Source organism: Ruditapes philippinarum, unplaced genomic scaffold, assembly GCF_026571515.1.
Source record: "Ruditapes philippinarum isolate M1 unplaced genomic scaffold, ASM2657151v2 ctg517_1_1_1_1, whole genome shotgun sequence".
Taxonomy (NCBI): domain Eukaryota; kingdom Metazoa; phylum Mollusca; class Bivalvia; order Venerida; family Veneridae; genus Ruditapes; species Ruditapes philippinarum.
The window spans coordinates 510,303-533,480 of record NW_026862442.1 but is presented as its reverse complement, the minus strand read 5'-3'; the positions used below and the strand labels follow the sequence as shown (position 1 = coordinate 533,480).

Sequence of the window (23,178 nt, the reverse complement as noted above, 5' to 3'; positions counted from 1 at the left end):
TAAATCTTACCGATATAAGCATAAAACCTATAAATGTTACTTAGGATAAATTGTATAGCAGTTTAAATTATAAATCTTATAGTTGTTACTGTTAATCTTATAACTTCTAGCTTTTCTACAGTTGTTAGCATACATCTTATAGCTATTAGCATAAATCACAGAATGGATGGCAGTTGTTAGGTAAAATTAAAGCTAAAGTTGCTATCAGTTACTCCTGCCAGGATTAGCTGCTAACTGCTGCTTCTGGCTTTGATTTCTATGCTCCAATAATTGGGAGGCATATAGTTTTTGTAGTGTCCATCCTTCCGTCTGTCAGTCCATCCCACTGTCCTTCCTTCCAAACTTTGTCCAGTTCATAACATTGTCATTTTTAGATGGAAATTAAAGTAATTTTATGTAAATGTGTAGCACATTAAGCCAATATGTCATGTGCAAGATCTAGGCCTGAAGTTCAAAGGTGAAGGTCACACTCTGACTTCAAAGGAAAGTTTTTAATAAAATTGCACTGGTGTTCGTTTCAGATCTACAATTCTGTCATTGATGGATGGATTCAAGAATTATTATGCATAAATGTGTTGGAAATAATAACACTGTGCAGAGCGCAAGAATTGGGTCACTACCTCAAAGGTCAAGGTCACACTTGTAGGTCAAATGTCATTATATTAATTTTTATTAAAGTACACCGATGTTCGTGTCCGATCAACAATGCTGTCATTGATGAATGGATTTAAGATTTATTATGCTTAAATGTGTTTGACATAGTGATGACGTACCGAGTACAAGAATCAGGTTCCTAACTCAAAGGTCAATATCACACTTGTAGGTCAAATGTCATTATATGACATTTTGTAAAAGGACCAAGATAATTGTGTCAGATCAACAATTCTGTCATAGAAGAATGGATTTAAGAATTATTATGCTTAAATGTGTTTGTCATAATGATGATGTGCAGGGCTCAAGAATCGCCAACCTCAAAGGTCAAGGTCACGTTTGTAGATCAAATTTTTTTTGTAAAAGTACACTGTTGTTTGAGTCCAGTCAACAAATCTTTTATTCCTGGATTTAAAAATTATTATCATGCATAATTGTGTTTGACATAATGACAGTTTGTTGCCAGCATTAATCAGGTTCCTATCAATCCATGAATCTATGAATGAATGGATATTGAAATAACTAGGCATACTTCATCTTTGACACATTAGGAAAGCTTGTCACATTCAAAGGCCAGGTCTACAGGTAAAAAGATGTTGTTGCTAGTCATATTTTTGTCATTTAGAAACAAAATGAATCGGCTAATACTGAGAAACAAGAAAATATAATGTTTATGTTTCTATATTATTGAAACACTTTTTATAGTAACCATGCCTTTAATGCAAGTCAAGGTCATGTGGTTCCTCTACTTTGCCTGCTGGGTAGGGGAGGGGGGGGGGGCAGTTTTTCTATTTCCAACATGACAGTTCTTGTTTGCAGCAAACATAAACTTGTTTGCAGCTAAGTTGTTGTTGCTGGGGAATATAGCTTTCAGCTAATATGTTAGTTTGTTTCTATGGATTGATTAAATCAGATTTTATGTTGTTGCTAAGGGACTGATTATAAGTTAATGGTGAACTTGTAACAAGGGATTGCATCTAAGGTTTTAATTATGAGCCAAGTACGTGTCGTCATGTTACATTTTATGTAATAGATGATATACGTGGGTTGTCCTAATATTCTGTGACAAGTTTGTTTAAAAGTTAAAATAGGTAGGAATTTGATATTTTAGTATGTGATAAACCTATATAATGAAAACATTTTCACAAATTTACATGGAAAAGTATCAACAAACAACAAAAATATGTCAAAATACCATGTTATGTTTCTCTTAAAGATTACCTTGCTGGAACCGAATGTAATTATTATTCTTTGTCACTACAATTATAGCCAGACCAATCTGCCAAATATGGTGATATTTTTTAATGTTTTGACACTTCAATCCCTTTACCAGAAAATGGACTGTTCTGAAATCAAAGTTAGGCAAATTCATTACACATTTAACAGGTAAAAGGCTGAGAACGATATATATAAGTGAACTATTGATAATTGAGCAGTTAAAGGCCCATCATGTCTCTGATATGCAATTTTCTCATTTGCTTCTGTTGCTTTATTAGCAATTTGTATAATTATTGTGCATTAGAATCTTGAATGGAAGTCGAAATCCTTCCTTGTTTACATTTTGCTTATGACGCATTACTGCACATCCAAAGCTTCTTTCTTCAGTTGTAACATGCTTGTAATCCATTATTCTATCAATCTGCATTTTCCCCTATTGAACATAGAAGAACTGAAAGTGCGTGTAATTATGCTATAAAATCACTGTTTCATGTTCTATATTTAGACATGTGACGTAATCATTATACATGTGATGTAACCACTATAAAATCCGACGTGCTGACAATAAGTACGGAAACTTTGAATCAGGCGCAATTTTGCTTAATATCAGGTATGGCAGCATTCATTTGTTGATGTCATGTTAGAATCAAAATAATATATCCAAATCGGTGATTTTATCGCTGGATAACATCACTGTTTGTCGTTCGGATGGGTATCATTATATCACTCAGGCTATGCCCTCGTGATATAATTCCTCGCATCCTAACTCCAAACAGTGATGTTATTGAGCGATAAAATCACAGTTTGGGATATATTATTTCTTAATTAAAACATTTTAAACGCATTTTGACATTTCTAAAGAATTAAAAAAATATGGATTTTTGATTCTGAGTTAAACAGTAAAAATGACTTCTTTGACTTTGTCTGATCTGCACTTTAAAGTTTATTAATTCTGACCATACTCTATAGGCCAACTGCTGATTGCTTAACGGTTAAGTATTTTGGTAAAAACATTTGCTTATGTGTACCATAGTAAGATGCAGCAACAATTTAAGTCCTTTGTACCAATTTAGCATGATATAATTAATGTAAAAATCAATTATCTAGATCCCTGGACAAGAACTTCTCCAGTATGAATCTAAGAAATATTTTGGTCATCACTCATGGAAGGGCTTTGAACATTATAATCTCAATGCTCATAAGTATACAACTCTGCCGAGCAACAGTTTTTTCATGGATTAACGATAAGGCTTAATGTTGCTAAGGATTTTGTTATGTCACCAAGAGCCTGAGATAGTGTTGCGAAAATTCATCAGTTTTCCCAGCTTGCAGAAAATGGGCGTAGGATTTCCTCCAATAATTGATTTGGGGGAAATGGCAGAGAAGGGTATCAAATAAATCTGTTGCGAGCTTTTAGATGGAGAAGTTTTGTCATGATAATGTCTCAGGAGAGTTGACGCATGGGCACTCGCATTGACGGAACAATTTCCACTATGAGTTTATTATATATAGTGTATATCTATATCTGTGAACTAAATCATTAATCATGAATCCAATACAGAAATTTTTTTTTGTGACCACTACTGTGATTTTAGCTACATAATATAGCCTATATTAATGAAAGTGGAGGGTCGTTTTGGTAGTGTCAAAAGCAGTAGCTGGTATAAGGTGGTGTTGCTTGTAAACATATCATGAGGTTGTTTGTTGATAATATATTGGTGTAATATTTCAAGTCACATAAAATGATCATAGAGTTTGTGGTGTGTCTGTCATATTAACTTCAATTTCTACAGTTTTACTCATACTCTCTTTGACAATTGCAACCATATTTCAGACTGGGCCATCAGAATTAATATACAGACTGGGCAATTAGAATTTATATTTCAGACTGGGCCACCAAAGATTAATTTTATTTCAGACTGGGCAATCAGAATTTATATTTCAGACTGGGCAACCAGATGTTTTAGACTGGGCAATCAGAATTCATAATTATATTTCATACTGGGCAATCAGCATTCATATTTCAAACTGGCTAACAAGAGAATTTATATTCAGAATTTTTATTTCAAACTGGACAACCAGATAACTTATATTTTACAATGGGCAACCAGAGTACATATTTCAAAACTGATCAATCAGAATTCATATTTCAACTTTGGCAATCAGAATTCATATTTCAAACTAGGCAATTATAAAAGAGTTAAATTATTTCATACTGTGCAATTATACTTCAGGAATTAAACTGGGCAATCAGAATTCATAATCAACATATATTTCACATTCATATTTATTTCACTTGGCAATCAAAATTCATATTTCAAAGTGGGCAACCAAAATTTATGTTTCAAAACTGGGTGATATTTCAAATTGGACAAGCAGAATTTGTTCTTTTGAATGTAAGTTACTATTATGTAGATGAATACTCCATTTGCTATGGGCAAATGTAATTTAAAATTGACCTCATTCACATTGAAGAATACCTTTTTTCAAATATCAATTACCGGCAGTCAGGTTCCCACAGAATTACAGATTTATAAAATATTGTATGTTTAAGAAATTAATATTAATGAGATGAGAAAATACCACTCTACAACAGGTGACTTTTTGTGTATTTTTGTTTGAAGATGTAGGTACACTAGCTTGTTAACTGCTATTTAAAACATCTGAAATTAAGGCACCTGTTTATCTGGTTTTATTGAATAAAATTCCTATTGCCAAGGTATATATACCAAACAGAAAAAAGATCTATTTCAAGCAAGAAAATTATATTATAATTTTTTCTGCCAGCTTGGCTGAATTCAATAAGGAGGGGCATTATGAGGTTGATAAGTTTGAGCTTCAACTAATGTTTTGGTTACATGTGTTTTTTCCTCCACTTATATTTGATATAAACATTGCTGAGAAGTTGTCAAATAATTGAAGAGAATGCAAATGTACTATTATTACAGTCTGGGAACATGTTTATGTAAACAAGTGTTATTATTGTGAAGTTAAGTAGAAAATACCTGCAAATAGAGAAAATGTCAAGTGTATGATTGTAATACTCAGGAAAGTAGGTAAATAGAAAAAGTGACAGCTATTGTATGATTGTAATACTCAGGAAAGTAGGTAAATAGGAAAAGTGTTAGCTAGTGTATGATTGAAATACTGAGGAAAGTAGGTAAATAGGAAAAGTGTCAGCTAGTGTATGATTGAAATACTGAGGAAAGTAGGTAAATAGGAAAAGTGTTAGCTAGTGTATGATTGAAATACTGAGGAAAGTAAGTAAATAGGAAAAGTGTTAGCTAGTGTATGATTATAATACTGTTGAAAGTAGGTAAATAGGAAAAGTGTTAGCTAGCGTATGATTGAAATACTGTTGAAAGTAGGTAAATAGGAAAAGTGTTAAGTAGTGTATGATTGAAATACTGAGGAAAGTAGGTAAATAGGAAAAGTGTTAGCTAGTGTATGATTGAAATACTGAGGAAAGTAGGTAAGTAGGAAAAGTGTCAGCTAGCGTATGATTGAAATACTGTTGAAAGTAGGTAAATAGGAAAAGTGTCAGCTAGTGTATGATTGAAATACTGAGGAAAGTAGGTAAATAGGAAAAGTGTTAGCTAGTGTATGATTGAAATACTGAGGAAAGTAGGTAAGTAGGAAAAGTGTCAGCTAATGTATGATTATAATACTGTTGAAAGTAGGTAAATAGGAAAAGTGTTAGCTAGTGTATGATTGAAATACTGAGGAAAGTAGGTAAGTAGGAAAAGTGTCAGCTAGCGTATGATTGAAATACTGTTGAAAGTAGGTAAATAGGGAAAAGTGTCAGCTAGTGTATGATTGAAATACTGAGGAAAGTAGGTAAATAGGAAAAGTGTTAGCTAGTGTATGATTGAAATACTGAGGAAAGTAGGTAAGTAGGAAAAGTGTCAGCTAATGTATGATTATAATACTGTTGAAAGTAGGTAAAATAGGAAAAGTGTTAGCTAGTGTATGATTGAAATACTGAGGAATGTAAGTAAATAGGAAAAGTGTCAGCTAGTGAATAATTGAAATACTGTGGAAAGTTGGTAAATAGGAAAAGTGTCAGCTTGTGTATGATTGAAATACTGTGGAAAGTTGGTAAATAGGAAAAGTGTCAGCTAGTGTATGATTGAAATACTGAGGAAAGTTAGGTAAGTAGGAAAAGTGTCAGCTAATATATGATTGTAAAACTGTTGAAAGTTAGGTAAATAGGAAATATGTCAGCTAGTGTATGATTGAAATACTGAGGAAAGTTAGGTAAATAGGAAAAGTGTCAGCTAGTGTATGATTGAAATACTGAGGAAAGTAGGTAAACAGGAAATATGTCAGCTAGTGTATGATTTAAATACTGTGGTAAGTTAGGTAAACAGGAAAAGTGTCAGCTAGTGTAAGTTGAAATACTGAGGAAAGTAGGTAAATAGGAAAAGTGTCAGCTAGTGTATGATTGAAATACTGAGGAAAGTTAGGTAAATAGGAAAAGTGTCAGCTAGTGTATGATTGAAATACTGAGGAAAGTTAGGTAAATAGGAAAAGTATCAGCTAGTGTATGATTGAAATACTGCGGAAAGTAGGTAAATAGGCAAAGTGTCAGCTTGTGTGTGATTGAAATACTGTTGAAAGTTTGTAAATAGGAAAAGTGGCAGCTAGTGTAAGTTGAAATACTGAGGAAAGTTAGGTAAATAGGAAAATTGTCAGCTTGTGTATACTGTATTCCAAGAAATGTTCGCGGATACAATATTTCGCGTTTTTCACAACGTCGGCATTTTCGCGGAGACAAACTTTCGCGGATATGTACTAACCGCGAATTCCGCGAATGTTAAGTCGCTACGGCCTAAATTACAGTTTTTGGAGGTTACGTTTTTGATGCATGACCTTGCCTGGTGGGTGCTTTAATTATTTTATTTCAAGTCACCCCTAAAGCGCAACGTTACTCGATACATTTTCATCTATTGACTACTCGAACAAGGACGGTTGTTCCGTCAACACTTTCATATTTCCTTACCTTTTTCATTATGTTATTAAGTAAGATTTAGTCAGACCAGTTAGCTTTTATTCTCATTTGAATAATAACTGACTCTATCTCCAAAATGTAGATACGTATTTTTTTTACACATTATCGGACTGTACGTCGCTTTCATTTAACAACATAACAGCTGTTTATCAATGTAGCACTTGATCGCTATTGTACTTTTAACAAAGGATTACACCTACTCCAAGCAAATAAAATCCAAGTCATTCAATGTTCGCAAACTGTAAATGCGTTTGTCAACGCCGTGACTAGCAAATAACGTCAATAAGCATGATAATTACTAATAATTGATATTTTCTTTTTCAACGTGAAAACTAGTATCAATAACATACATAAATAATTCTTTACACATTTCTCTAAAACCTGTGTTTATATGTTGTTTTGTGTAAGTAGATTATAATAGATATTCTGCACTTTTTATGTTATATTTGGTTGAAGCTAGAAATGTTCGCGGATTTGTTATAAGTGACATATTCGCGGCTATAAAGATTCGCGGAATCATGCCTACCGCGAAAACCGCTAACTTAAAAAACGCGAAATCTTTTCTAGGAATACAGTAATTGAAATACTGCGGAAAGTAGGTAAATAGGAAAAGTGTCAGCTAGTGTATGATTGAAATACTGAGGAAAGTTAGGTAAATAGGAAAAGTGTCAGCTAGTGTATGATTGAAATACTGTTAAAAGTAGGTAAATAGGAAAAGTGTCAACTAGTGTATGATTGAAATACGGTGGAAAGTAGGTAAATAGAAAAATTGTCAGCTATTGTATGATTGAAATACTGTTGAAAGTTGGAAAGTTGGTAAATAGGAAAAGTGTCAGCTAGTGTATGATTGAAATACTGTTGAAAGTAGTTAAATAGGAAAAGTGTCAGCTAGTGTATGATTGAAATACTGTGGAAAGTTGGTATATAGGAAAAGTGTCAGCTAGTATATGATTGAAATACTGTGAAAAGTTGGTTAATAGAAAAAGTGTCAGCTAGTGTAAGATTGAAATACTGTGGAAAGTTGGTAAACAGGAAAAATGTCAGCTAGTGTATAATTGTAATACTGTGGAAAGTTAGGTAAATAGGAAAAGTGTCAGCCACTGTATGATTGTAATACCTTTGAAAGTTAGGTAAATAGGCAATGTGTCAGCTAGTATATGATTGAAATACTTAGGAAGTAGGTAAATAGGAAAATTGTCAGCTAGTGTATGATTGAAATACTGAGGAAAGTAGGTAAATAGGAAAAGTGTCAACTAGTGTATAATTGAAATACTGTGGAAAGTAGGTAAATAGGAAAAGTGTCAGCTAGTGTATGATTGTTATACTGTTGAAAGTAGGTAAAAAAGAAAATGTGTCAGCTAGTGTATGATTGAAATACTGAGGAAAGTTAGGTAAATAGGTAAAGTGTCAACTAGTGTATGATTGAAATACTGTGGAAAGTAGGTAAATTTGAAAAGTGTCAACTAGTGTATGATTGAAACTGAGGAAAGTAGGTAAATAGGAAAAGTGTCAGCTAGTGTATGATTGAAATACTGAGGAATGTAGGTAAATAGGAAAAGTGTCAGCTATTGTTTGATTGAAATACTGAGGAAAGTAGGTATATAGGAAAAGTGTCAGCTAGTGTATGATTGTAATACTGTGGAAAGTTAGGTAAATAGGAAAAGTGTCAGCTATTGTATGATTGTAATACTCAGGAAAGTTAGGTAAATAGGAAAAGTGTCAGCTAGTGTATGATTGTAATACTATTGAAAATTAGGTTAATAGGAAAATTGTCAGCTCGTGTATGATTGTAATACTTAGGAAGTAGGTAAATAGGAAAAGTGTCAGCTAGTGTATGATTGTAAAACTGTTGAAAGTAGGTTAATCAGTTGATGTATACTTCTAATACTTTTTAAAGTGTGTAGATAGGAAAAGTGTCAGTATACTTATAATACTTTTGAAAGTGTGTAGATAGGAAAAGTGTCAGCTAGTGTATGATTGAAATACTGAGGAAAGTAGGTAAATAGGAAATGTGTCAGCTTAAGTGTATGATTGAAATACTGTAGAAAAATGGTAAATAGGAAAAGTGTCAGCTAATGTATGATAAAAGTACTGAGGAAAGTAGGTAAATAGGAAAATTGTCAGCTAGTGTATGATCGAAATACTGAGGAAAATAAGTAAATAGGAAAAGTGTCAGCTAGTGTAAGATTGAAATACTGTGGAAAGTAGGTAAATAGGAAAAGTGTTACATGTAGCTAGTGTATGATTGAAATTCTGTGGAAAATAGCTGAAAATGTTTGCAAATGTACTAGTTTAATACTGCGAAAAAAGAGGTAAATGTAAAAGGAAAGTAGTTTTTTATATGCTGAGAAGTTGCCTTTTACTTGTGGAGAATGTAATTTAAGAACTATTAGAATCTCAAGGAACATAGTTTAGGTAAACTGTTTGAAATTGTATGATAATTAAATCATGCATTGTTGAGAGTATAGGTATTTAAAAATTTGATTGATGTATGTTATGGTATAACACAATTATGAATGACAGACTTTTATCTTATAATACGATCAAAGATTTAGTACCAGTACTTAAAGTGGGTTTGTCTTCATGCATGAAACTGGAAACCCAGCAATGACTGAAACCTGTTGAATCTTTATAACACCCTATCTGTTATGAATTTGGAACTGTCAGTTGACTTAATCAGGGATATAATATTAAAAATAATATATAATTGAACAGCCAGCCTGGTCAGACAGTCATTAATATAGTTGCTGCCAGCAATATTATATTGTAAAGGTTAGTTATAAATAGTAGTTTTTCAACTAAATTGTCACAGAAATATAAATGCCATGACCAGAATTTGAACTGTAAAACTGTTACTGTATTCGTCTTATTAGCTTACTAGTGTGAAATGAATAAATGGAGGTAAAAAGATTTTTTTTAATGATCTATACTTGCACATAGTTAGTACAGAAAAACTGTTGTAGTGGACATGTAAAGTGTATATATATGCTAATTGCATAAAGTTGTTAAAATAAACAAATCTGATACTAATTAATTTGACAGGTTATATCTGTTCTCTATGGTACTACACAGATGTTACTGTTTGACTACCAAGTGAATAATCGTACACAGTAGATCATGATTATCTGTAGTATAGATGTACGATGGTGATCTGGCAGATGATGTAGAACTTACTGGTGATATATTGAGTGAATTATATCTTGAACTATATATAATTGAAGGGTTACTTGTGACTTTAATGTAAAATGTTTAGAGACAAATAATTTTATTTAGGTGAATTTGCTTATTTTAGTTATGCGACAAAACTCTCCATCCCTCACCTAGGCATTGTGGTGAAAATGAGTAAAGTTTCAGCCTTCCATCTGGCCTAGCACCAAAATAAGTGGGAGAAAATTTTTGTCCAATTGGCAGTGCAGGGTTATAGCATGTAATGCATCGTTCTGTTTACAGCTATATGCCAGACAAATTGTCATTCTGGATCTATACTTCAGTTTTCCCCCCTTAAGCATGATATTGTTCTAGATGAATTTATTGATAACCTCAGGAATTATCTCTCTTTATAATATTTACCTTTAGTCAGAGACCACCTATATTTTGATACATTGGTTTTGATTTATTTTCAGCCAGAAGATATTAATGATGGAGAATTCATGGCCCTGGCATCTACAGAGAATTTATGATTGTGTTAGAACTGTTTTGACATCTGCTGTCAACTGTTAAACATTTTTCAACCTTGCTGTCAACTGTTCATTATTATACTGTTTCTCACTTGCTGTCAACTGTTAATCCACTGCTTCTGCCATGCTGTCAACTGTTTATTAATCCACTGCACTGGGACTGCTGTCAACTACTGACTTTTAATCATGCATTTATAATTGCTACAGTGACTGTCGACAGACCACATGCTTGTTTTCTGTCTGATGATGAAAGTTTGGACATTTTAAATCACTGTGCTGTTAAATGTCACAACTGGATACTGTCAACTTTCAGAAGAAAAGAACAACAACTAGTTACAGTAAGAATTTGAATTATTTTTCTTCTCCAGGATAATTTTAACAGTGTGGTTTTCATCAGTAAACGATAACTTAATTGTCACGATTTTAACAGCTGTCAACTTTCATCAGCTTTTGTACTTTTGTGTGCTATCGGCTGCCACTGTGTGAATTAAAAAAGTTATTATTTTTTGGTCAGCATATTTAAACATGCAGTTGACAAATATTGACAAGTCATCATTTATCAGAAGTATACTTCACACTTATCTTTATCAAAGCTGGTGTATAGGATAAACCTCATGGGAAATGAGCTATAAATGTTTACAAGTATTTAAAGTAGAGAAAAGGAAAGCAAAAAAACTTTGATATATAATGAAATACTTGAAATTGAATAGCATCATTACATAGAGGATTTACACACGATTTTATTGCTAACAGTTTTCCAGGATGTTAAATATGTTGAAATTATGACTGAAATATTAGTGGGATATTGGACTAAGGATGGTTAAAAATTTGTTAATAATCAAAACGAGGAGTTAATAACATAAAACTTTGATAATAATTGCTTTTTCTTGTCAGATTTCTCTTACTGAAGTATGACAATGAAATAGTAAGGATAAAGATTGTGAAAGTGCTTTTTTAACAGAAGATTTTGACATTAATTTTGTTTGTAAGATTCTACGAAAAGAACTTAAACAGTGGATTTTTTAATATCTTAGTATGTTCAGTGTAACATTTCTTTCTTTTGAAAATAGTAAAAAAACAACAGAATTATCTCATTACCTATAGGGATGCATTTTTCTTGTTAAGGTAATTTGGTGCACAGCAATCCATTGAAATTCAACATATAAGATTGGAAGTTGTGACATTTTAGTGGAGATATAAATTGTGAAGTTTTAATTACATTTGTTGAGCATTCAGGAGAGAGTAGTTTTGTTTATTATAATAAGATAGTGTAGAGCTGTATAATTTCAGTGTACTTTAAAAGTTCATGACGTGTTTGACCATTGGTGGAGCCTGGATGAGGAGAAGTTACCCACTATACACCTCTCTGCATAGAAAGTGGAGAATTTAAGCAATAAAGATGTTGGTGAAAGAGTACCGTATATCGCTGCCCATGAGCGTGGAGGAATACAGAATAGCCCAGCTTTATATGATACAAGTAAGTTTGTCATATCATGTCTTTTTACCATTGTCATCATGGATCAAATTACCAGACTCATTCTTCACCCTAAGCATGCTAGCGGACTACTGATTCTCCTCATACAACCAGTGCAGACCAAGATCAGCCAGCAAATCTGTGCCTTATTATCATGGTCTGCACTGTTTGCTCATTCACTACATATTTTGAAATTTACCCTAAAAATGATTTATAGTCTTGTATAGATTGTAAGATGGGCAAGTTCTTTAAAGATATTTAGCATAGTAAGGGTTAAACAGTGAAATATGAAATCATTTCTAGCTGTTGCATGTTTGCCCAAGTATATTAAAGGTAGGACTGAAGCTTTGTCAATCTGTTTTGTTTGGTTTTACGGTGCACAAACACAATTAAGGTAATATGGTGCCGAAACAGGAAAATTGATTTTGTCTAACTTCTTAACTTAAAGCAACGCCAGGAGTCAAAACCACCTCATCTGCTGGAACTAAGAGATGCATAGACTCCAGTAATTCAAACCCATTTAGTCACCTCTTACAATCACGCAGGGATAAATGGTGGCTCAGCAATTCTGATGCCTCAACCATTAAAAGCAACCACTCAGCCACAATGGGGAATTTGTGTTATGATAACTTAGAAAGAGGGATTTTTGACACTATTTAATGTAAGATTTCTGGTGCCGATAGGGAGAAGTTGTGAGAGCTTTGTGGAGATCAGATATTTTTTGTCAATTATTTATGTTGGGGTTATTTTCTTTTGTTGTGGTTGCTAACTAGAAAGATCTGATAAATCATTTTAGCACTGTTTTATCAGGGAATTTAGATCAAACAAGTTAGAGGGGGAATTCTAACCGCTGTTGATGCTGATCTTGGTCCATGAATTTGCAGACTATCCTCACACAATACCTTTAAGTGCCATAATGGGTTAACTCCTATTAAAATTTAAAATGGGTTAACCCGTTTCTGCACTAAGGGGAAAATATATTGATCACATTAATAGTACAATATTAGAGTGTATATCTAAGCTATATGTCTACTGAAAAAAATTGAGAAAAAGAAAACAACATTTTTCAAAAATACTTTTTTGAAAGAAATATGTTACTATACATTCATATCCTGAAAAGCAAATGGCGCATGATGAAAATTATTGCTAAATGATTAAAGCTCTGCTAAAAATAGCAGCATACTAACATGTTCTGGAACATTTTATTCTGTCATCATACATTATACATGAGTGATAAATGGCAGGGAAATTATTCTATATGTTATATTGTCTCATAAGAAACAACCATAAAATTATGGAACAACATTAAATTTAATAGTTAATTGTATTTTACAAAAATACTTCATTAAATGTAGCTTTTATATACTCCCTTATGAAAAGACCTGTCAATACACATTTAGCAGGCAAAATATTTAAGACAGAGATTGTAATATGAAAGCCTCAGGACAATGACCTGCAAAAAGAACATATTTACAGTTATTATCCTTAACTTGTTTAACATTTTCATAACTTGTTGAAAACTATACATGAGCATCATATCCTGATTTTAACATATGAGCCGCGTCACGACAAAACCAACATAGTGGGTTTGCGACCAGCATGGATCCAGACCAGCCTACGCATCTGTGCAGTCTGATCAGGATCCATGCTGTTGGTTATCATTTTTAGCTCGACTTTTCTATGAAAAGGGGAGCTATCCTACTCGCCCCGGCGTCGGCGTCGGCGTTGGCGTCACACCTTGGTTAAGTTTTTCGTACCACCCCACTTTATTTCAGAAGTATTACAAGTATGGCTTTGAAACTTACCATACTTGTTCACCATCATAACCTCCATCTACAGACAAGAGTACATAACTCTGTCAAGGTTTTTGACAGAATTATGGCCCTTTTTTGACTTAGAAAGTGTATTGAGCTTGGTTAAGTTTTTTGTACCACCTCACTTTATTTCAAAACCATTGGAGGTATTGCTTTGAAACTGACCATACTTGTTTACCATCACGACCTTCATCAACAGACAAGAGGACATAACTCTGTCAAGGTTTTTGACAGAATTATGCCCCTTTTTGACTTAGAAAATACATTGAATATGGGTAAAATCCACTTATTGCCTTAACCCTTTGAGATATTGCTTTGAAACTTTTAATGCTATTTCACATCATTACCCCCATCTGTACGCAAGAGAAGGTAACTCTGTCAAGGATTTGTTTTAAAAATTAAGGCCTTTTATCGACTTGGAATCTTGGTTAAGTTTTTAGTACCAGTCCACTTTTTGACTGAACTGTTTGAGATATTAATTTGAAAGTTGGAATACTTGTTTACAATCATGATTCCCAAACATGTCCAGGAGAAGGTAATTCTGTCAAAGATTTTATTTGAATTATGGCCCTTAACTGTCAATGTTTTGTATTATAGGCAAGCACTAAAAAACTTAAAAAATCTAAAAAAATTCATTCCTATCCACTTGTTCACTTTACCATAAATTATGTCATATAAACATTGCTGTAATATTCAAGGGTATCAAACAACTAGTTATTTTTCTCTTTTTGTACTTGAAATTAAAATCAGTAGTATATGCATATTTCACATTTTATCTCGCCTATTTGATTGGTGGACAAGTTACACAATTCAGTAAAATAATTCTTCACTAAATATCTTAATGCTCATGGCCATTGTTCACTTTAAAAATACAGAGATTCTTGTATTGCCTTTTACTGCAAAAACTTTTTTTATTGGCAAGCAATAAAAAAGTCGAGCGCGCTGTCTTACGGACAGCTCTTGTTCTACTTGTTATAGGGTTTGTAAGTGAACAGCATGGATCCTGATCAGACTGCGCGGATGCGCAGGCTGGTCTGGATCCATGCTGGTCGCAAACCCATTATGTTGGTTTTGTCATGGCATGGCTCATATAAATAACTTGTACTGAGTGTATAAAGTCAGAAATATGAAAAAAGAGAAAAGTTTTAGACTGACACTAGGGAATGTGTCATGTTTTTTCGCTTGTAGGAGGTCACTTTTGCATGACTTGTATAATTTCAATAATGTCATTTTCGCACGTTTAAGTTTCCTGCTACCAGATGAGTAAACATATTCATATTAATAGTAAACATTTGATTAAAGGGAAGAAAAATGTTGTCATTCAACAATGAAAATGGTGGCGAAAAATGGTTGTGTCATAACAGCGAACTAAGAATGAAATAACAATCTGAACATCGAGATGTCTCGATCTAATTATCTGGATGTCTTGATCTGAATATCCAGATGTCTGGATCAGAACATCTGGATGTCTGGATCTGAACATCTGGATGTCTGGATATGAACATCTGGATGTCTGGATATGAACATCTGGATGTATGGATATGAACATGTCTGATCAAGATATGCGGATGGTGATTTCGACTCCAATGATTTCCCCCCACCAAAAAAACAAAAATAATTCCAGTGATAATTGAGAATGTGTACATTTTACAAAAAGAATTTGCTATATTTATTGAACAGATTTAGCACTCTTAAGGTACTACTTTTAAGTGACTCAAGAATGTTTGAGTCAGTATGACTACTACTCTAAGTGTTAGCCGACATCCATGCTTAACCTATTCCTATTGTGTTGATCCATGTTGATATATACTCATAGCACAATGTATCCATTGTTTTAACTTAAAGGAGAGATTATAACAGTTCATTTCAGAAGTCATTTGTAAAGTACATTTTCCCATTAGAGTAGCCACGATTTTCTGACTAAAACGCCTACACCCTGGTTAAGATGACACTAGTCAATAAGGTCAAACAGTATAAGTATTAGTACATTTTGTATCATGACAGATGCATACAATTTTATGTATAGGATATCGAGCGAGGTCTTTCTGTTTAGGAAAGACCTGGTCACGAATTTCATGTGACACCGAGAGCGCGTAGCGCTCTAGGTGTTTCATGAAATTCGTGACCAGGTCTTTCCTAAACAGAAAGATCGATGTACGAGGCCTATATCCAACTTACACACCGTCAAAGTATTGGCTTCTGAAACATTTGATGTAATGCACAAAGATTATTTTTTTAACACAGCTCATTTACAGGTAAGCTTTTATCAACGTTCTGCTTAAATATAATATATATTTTGCATTTAAATCAAAAAAATAATCAAAAAGGTAAATGTGCAATTTGTCAATAATAAAGAGAATGGGTCTGTAATGGAAGGTATGTTAAAGAATGAATAATTATGTTGATAGTATTTCGTATAAGACATTGCAAATTCTAGGAATTTTGCCCCCTCCCCCCGAACAGTTGTCCTCTCGGACGCGTGCCCCCTTTATGTTGTGGCGAATTGTTACTTGTCAGAGGTCATCTCATGTATGAATATAATGTATTTTATTTTATTTATTTATGGATGTCAATTTGTTTTCACAAATTTGCGCAGGTTTTGTTTATTTAAGCACAATTAGAATTTCGACAAAAGGCGATGAATTTTTGTAATAAACAATTCAAAATTAATTTTTAACATTTTTAAAACATGGGGGGGGGGGAGCAAACGCCCAACCCTTCCAAAGATATGAAGGGACAAATGTCCGCTACTGCAAAAAGAGAGAAAACTTCCGAGGGAACAACTGTCTGAGGGGCAAATGTCCAGATACCCAGCAGACCAGGATATACTTACATATGTATATTGTTGGCAAGTGTGAGATACATGATCCGATTATAAAGTGTTATAGAATAAAATATGATAGCTCATCATATAAATCGTTATACTAAATCACTTACAACTCTGTATTAACATTTCTTTTTCAAGAGTTCTTTTAATAATATCGGAATCGTTTCTATCGCTATTTAAATAACTAATGGGAGATGTGCCCAATGTAGACCAATCAACTTTAAGAACTTGTATAAATATGCATGTCACTATAAGCAAGTTTTGGATTATACATGTATCTTTAATGTTGTAGAGTAGCATTCTTTGAAACTAAGCCCTGGATTCGAAGGTTTTCAGGGGAACATTATCTTGTTTAAAAGAATGTATCCAGATTTTGTAAGACAGGAATATTATGACAATCATTTACATTTTATTTTCATTTTCAATTTTTGATTGCATTTCATGTTTTCTTTGTCTGCGCATAAGCAGGTCTATTTTTTCACGTTTTTTTCATGACCGGGTCTGTCTGACTAGAACAGACCTGTGCACGTGCAAAAGATAGACCTCATAACGGACTTTCTTTTGTTTAAACAGGTCTATCCGAAAAATATAGACCTGTCACAAACAATAGAGGAGGTGTGTAAATACTATTATCATGACACCATATCTTCCTTATACCCTGTGGTGGTTCATGCTCCAAATGAAAATTGATAATGGTAAATCTTGTCTGCCAACTTAGCCAACTTAACCTATTGATTGGTGGTGGTGCTCTGGATCACGGCAGTAAGCCACATTGAATTTACCAGAGCAAAGTTCAGCCACTGCATTGTTCCTTGGCAGACTGTCAAGCAGTTTACCAGTACCAGTTGCTTTTACTTTTTTGCAAGAAACTTAAATAACTTCTGTACATGCCAGACATTTCACTGTTAATTACAGTTGATCTTTTTCACTGCTGGTGAAATTAGTAGTTAGTCATTTGTGGATTAATTTGTAATGTCCGGTTAGTTATTCTTGCAAAGGCAGTTACGTGAACCGACTGCCAAGATATGACCCAAATTGACCGACTGCCATGATATGACCCAAAATAAGTTAAAATCAGCGTAAAAAACTACCAAAATAACAAAATAAAACTTGTCCTTATCAACTAATTAAGATATATTTTTATATACGTTACTAAGTGTTCTAATCTAGGAAGGGTCAGTAAAGCTGCATGCACCATTGCCATAATTTTCCATGCTGTATAATTACAGGTTTTTAATTCACTTATATATATATATTTATAATGCCTTTCAATCTGTTGTGCTGGAAAAAAATAATGAGACCTACATGTACATCTAGTTGTTCAATCGTTTTAACATATGCAATAAACTTAAGTGAACAGAGTTACAGCCCTTTGATTTAATACATTAAGTGTACTCTTAACTTTAACATAATTATTTGTTTTGTTATCAAAGCTTTGAAAATGTTGCCTTTGCACTTGAATGCCTAAACCAAAAGTGAACAGCCTATCTCACCAATATACATGTAGAGCCTCTCTTGTCGTCTGACAAGGCCCTTAACTCCTGCCTGAAACTAAGCCGTTTAAAGCCGTTATAAGGGTTAAATGTGGTAATAACGTATGATAATTATTGTTATTTGATTTTATTTACAGAGAAAGAGTAGAGAAGAAAGTCATGGTGCAGGGAGTGGAGTAGAGATTATAACAAATCAGCCGTACACTGAAGGACCAGGGGGTAGTGGACAGTACACATATAAGATATATCACATAGGAAGTCATTTACCAGGTAATAATGTGAGGTTTTATTGTATTCTCATAGTTAAATGATGTTAGAAGATGTATTCAGAGCTTTATGATTTTTGTTCGTGCTTGAAATAATGCACCGAAGGGCACCTGAGGTCTTCCTCCACCAGTAAAGCTGGAACGTCGCCATATGATCTATACTGTGTCAATGTGACATAAAACCCAATCAAACAAACAAACAATCAAACAAACTTAATGATTTGTGACACAGAGGTTGTCAGGCCTGACTTTTTTTCACCCTGTATGTAACCATAGCAATATATCTTCAAATGTTCTTAAAATGTTTTCACCCTTTTGCTTTTCTATGAAAATATACAATTTTGAAAATCTAAAAATGATTATAACTAGCATTGTTAATAAGTGATTGGCTATTAAACTCTCTGGTTGTTCCTGGATTCTGTACAATTATTGACCAGTTTCAGTGCCACATGTAAATTTCACACGAAATATATTTTCTTGCAATTAGAATGGCTTGATATATATTGTATTATTTTGTATATATTGTCTTCAACGCAGTCCTCATAGGGATCATAGTTATCATGTGGTGCATATTTCGATTCAAATTGCCGTCTCTTATATCGGTAGACGTAACATTCTCCGGTTTTTATTTCCTGCTAACTTTCTTTTAATAGTAGAATGAATATATTTTCGGTAAATAACCAGTCCAATTGCCAATTTTTTATATGAAATCAATATCATTTTATTGGCAACAAGGACTTGCTCATTAGTTAGATAATCATAAATTGCTATAAACTGAACTTTAGTACCGTTGGAAAATAGACTCCCGATCAATAATATCTTTTGTGTTGTTAATTAGCTTGTCGTAAATTTTCTGTTTATCAAAATGAATTTTCCTAATGAAAGGGACAATATTATATACATAAATAACAGCCTCTATTGTCATTACTGCTGAGTAAAAATATCCTTTCATAACCAGTCTAGGTATGCTGCATTCTCATTGGCTGAATTTGCTGCATGATTGACCAATGAAGAGGCAATTCCAATGAGTCTTTGACTGGTTTACAATTATGAAGAGGATAAAATTATAAAGATTTAAAGTAAAATTAGCAAAACCATTTGGCGAGTCCATTTACAGACTATTTTATATTAAAGGGATACACAGGCAAATTAATGACAAAAATACTAAAATGATCTTTTGAACACAAATCACGCTTGAATAACATGTATGAAAGTATCAGCATGAATTTCTGCATAAAATCTTTATATTTTGGGTTTGAAGCGTAAGTACATCTATATATGTTGAACGAACTTGAGACGCCGATAGAATCACAGAGTAGTTTTAAAAGAAGTCATACGACTTGAACAAACCCTTGAAGTTACAAAAACAGATATTGTGGATATTATATGATTATAACAAGTATAGCCCATTCATTTGACATATTTTTTAACGTTTCCAGAGTTCACTGTGACAACTATTGTGAAAACCTGACCCACGTGGGTCAGGTTAGGTAACCACCCTTTTATTCTTTATAAGCAGAACAGTTTTGTTCTTGTGACTGCCTAGTGCATTCATTTTGAAGACATTTATCAAATAATGAATGAAAAATTCAAAACGAAGAAATGAAAATTTTGCCCGTGTCTCCCTTTAAGGTGACAACAGACACTTTCCGTGGTAATCACATAAATGTCATTTAAACCAACTTATTTTAGTAATAATTGTTATTTATTTAATCTTTGTGCATTAAATGTCGTTGATCATCATTAAAAATAACATATTTGAAAAAATGCCTTTGTAAATGATTGATTTTTAATAAAAATCCTAAAATTTTAAATCGTCATATCAAAGTCATTTTTTATTTTTTTGTCATCAAACTTTTGGAAAATAAACATACTTATAATATCTGGGGAACCGTGTCTCAAATTTTTTCTATCTTTTCTCAAAAAAATATTACGTAACGTCGAACATTTTATGCGACTTTTTTCACCATACATATTACGTAATTAAAGATAATTAAGTCGCTGATTGAGCAAACAAAAATCCCTGACACGGTTCCCTCCGTAAATGAATTCCCTTTCATGTGCTTTAAACCGCATGTTAATTGCTTGATTATTAAAAAAGTTATGCCGATTCAAAGTTAGTCCGACCCGCATCAAACGAAGTGTCATAAATCGGCTGTTCTCTCTCGGACCCCTACGTTTCACGCTAAATAATTACATAATACACAAATATCGCACCAGAGAGGGTCACAAGTTGCGGTAACATACTCTAACAACATTTTATGACCAAGTGACATCTGACCAATTAAAAAGTTGCTGATTAATATCAGTTTATAACAGAAATTTCTTCAAATCTTAACGTGATTTACCGTCAGTCTGGTATCGGTTGCACATGTCACGTGACTTTCGGTAAAATTTGAGGCACTCGGTGGGGGGAAATGGGACGTATTTGTGCACCGCTAGCGGGGTATTTAATTGTTTCACATTTGAAGTTTATTATTATTATCATCAGCATTATTATTATATTATACCAGTGTCACTCTATCTGTGTACTCGTGTATAAAATTCCGTTAAAATATTAATTAAAATAACAAAAAAACTGAGCTTCTGACAGTCTTTTAAAGTCCATGGTAGATGTACAAATAAGAACGGGATTTTATATATTTTTTCCTCCAAATTGATATAAATGCTTCACATATTTTAATAGAAATAAAAGGTATCACTCGATCATTATGATCTGACCTTCTTGACTTCTATTATCATGAAAATCATCTATGCACGGCATAGAGATCCAGTTTCTACTGGGATATACAATAAATTCCAAACTTTCTCCCAGGTTTATTAGTACTGTGTTTGATTTACTAGCGAACAATTTATTCAAAGCATTCACTGATAATTTATTTTATTATCTTTTTTTATTGATTCATAGAGAAATAATCATCCTTAGACAACCTAAAATGGTTTAGAAATTTGTCAGGGAGACCTTACCACAAGTCATATAGGCGTTCACATAAAAAATGTTGTCTGTTTTTGTTGTTGTTTTACTTGACATTGTTAGAAAACGAGGTTGAATGTAAAGCAAGCCCTTGAATCCGTACAAAAGTCCATAAACTCAATGTAATATCTATCAGATTAACGGGACAGACAAATTATTTTCACACATTATGGATATTTTAGCAACTATATTTTTAATCAACACCGTGGTCGTGCGATTTAATTGTCGCTATGCTTAATTATTTATGTTTCATACATTATGTTACGTACACTGGCCGACAATTTCTTATTTTATAAAAAAGGCTAACTAAAAGGTAGACGATATTCATAAAAGATGTACGGTATTTGTACGATACATGAATTACAAGTAGTATGGACCAGTATGGACCGGTAATTCACGCATATATGGAACTACCGATTTCCCTCATTGATGCCTCAACAGGGGGCGGAGCGTTATCGATAATTGACAGGTTACGCGATAGCAGATAAAAATAGTACAGGAACCGTTTTAAAACGTTTAAAAACACATTTTTTGGACTAACTGCTTCCAAAATTAAATCACGAATGTGTTCAGAAAAGGTTAATAAATATACTAAGCAAAAAATCTCATTTTAGGTATTTTCAGTGATAATTGACTCCGTTGTCACCTTAATGATAACTGAAAATGATTAGCTTTAACATAAGATAATGCTAAGTAAACAATCTCTTATAATACAATTTCAATTTATTGATATAAATAAAAAGCATTTTGTTCAAAGTCTTCTTTATATAGTGTATAATATAGTTGATTGGAAATAAATTGCTGAGTTCCAACAGTATATTATCCAGGAGTTGATAAAATATTCTGTTTAATAAGGAAGTCAATTATACCTATAATAAGTAACCAATACTGTTATTATCCCCCGCCGAAAATTTTCGGCGGAGGATATAGAAATAGTCTCCGTTCGTCCGACCTTCCGTCCATCCGTCCGTCCTTCCGTCCGACATTTTTGTCCGGAGCATATCTCTAAAACTATTTGAGTTATCAACTTGAAACTTCATAGGTGGTCAGACCTCATTGAGGAGGAGTGCAGTGCACAAGAATGATAACTCTACCTTGCATGATTTTTGAGTTATTGCCCTTTGTTATTTTTCAAAATTGATTTTTGTCCAGAGCATAACTCCAAAAGCCTATGAGATATTAACATGAAACTTCATAGGTGCATAGATCTCACTCAGGAGGTGTGCAGTGCACAAGAATGATAACTCTACCTTTCATAATTTTTGAGTTATTGCCCTTTGTTATTTTTCATACCTAATTTTTCACCTGAGTGGAGCATAACTCAAAAAGTGTTTGAGATATCAACATGAAATGTCATAGGTGGATAGATCTTATTGAGGAGGAATGTTGTGCGCAAGAATGATAACTCTTCCCTATACAATTTTTGAGTTATTGCCCTTTGTTTTTTTTTCATGCTATTTTGTCCAGAGCTTATCTCAAAAAGTATTTGAGGTATCAACTTGAAACTTCAAAGGTGGATGGATCTCATTGAGGAGGAGTGCAGCGCACAAGAATGATAACTCTACCCTACATTATTTTTGAGTTATTGCCCTTTGTTATTTTTCAAAATTAATTTTTGTCCAGAGCATAACTCAAAAAGCCTTTGAGATATCAAAATGAAACTTCATAGGTGCATAGATCTCACTCAGGAGGTGTGCACTGCACAAGAATGATAACTCTACCTTTTATAATTTTTGAGTTATTGCCCTTTGTTCTTTTTCATACCTAATTTTT

The 23,178-nt window shown here is 33.2% G+C and overlaps 1 protein-coding gene across 5 annotated transcripts in view; it reads left to right on the top strand.

Moving 5' to 3' along the window:
- Nucleotides 1-23,178, top strand: part of LOC132719104 (protein retinal degeneration B-like) — a 96,233-nt gene that overhangs the window by 13,691 nt on the left and 59,364 nt on the right. For all 5 annotated transcript variants that reach the window (XM_060702847.1, XM_060702850.1, XM_060702846.1 and 2 more), the window contains exons 2-4: nucleotides 10,504-10,895; nucleotides 11,848-12,034; nucleotides 18,303-18,435. In XM_060702847.1, the coding sequence (XP_060558830.1) occupies nucleotides 11,957-12,034; nucleotides 18,303-18,435 (211 nt within the window). In that variant the 5' untranslated portion in view covers nucleotides 10,504-10,895; nucleotides 11,848-11,956. The remainder of the gene's footprint in view (nucleotides 1-10,503; nucleotides 10,896-11,847; nucleotides 12,035-18,302; nucleotides 18,436-23,178) is intronic.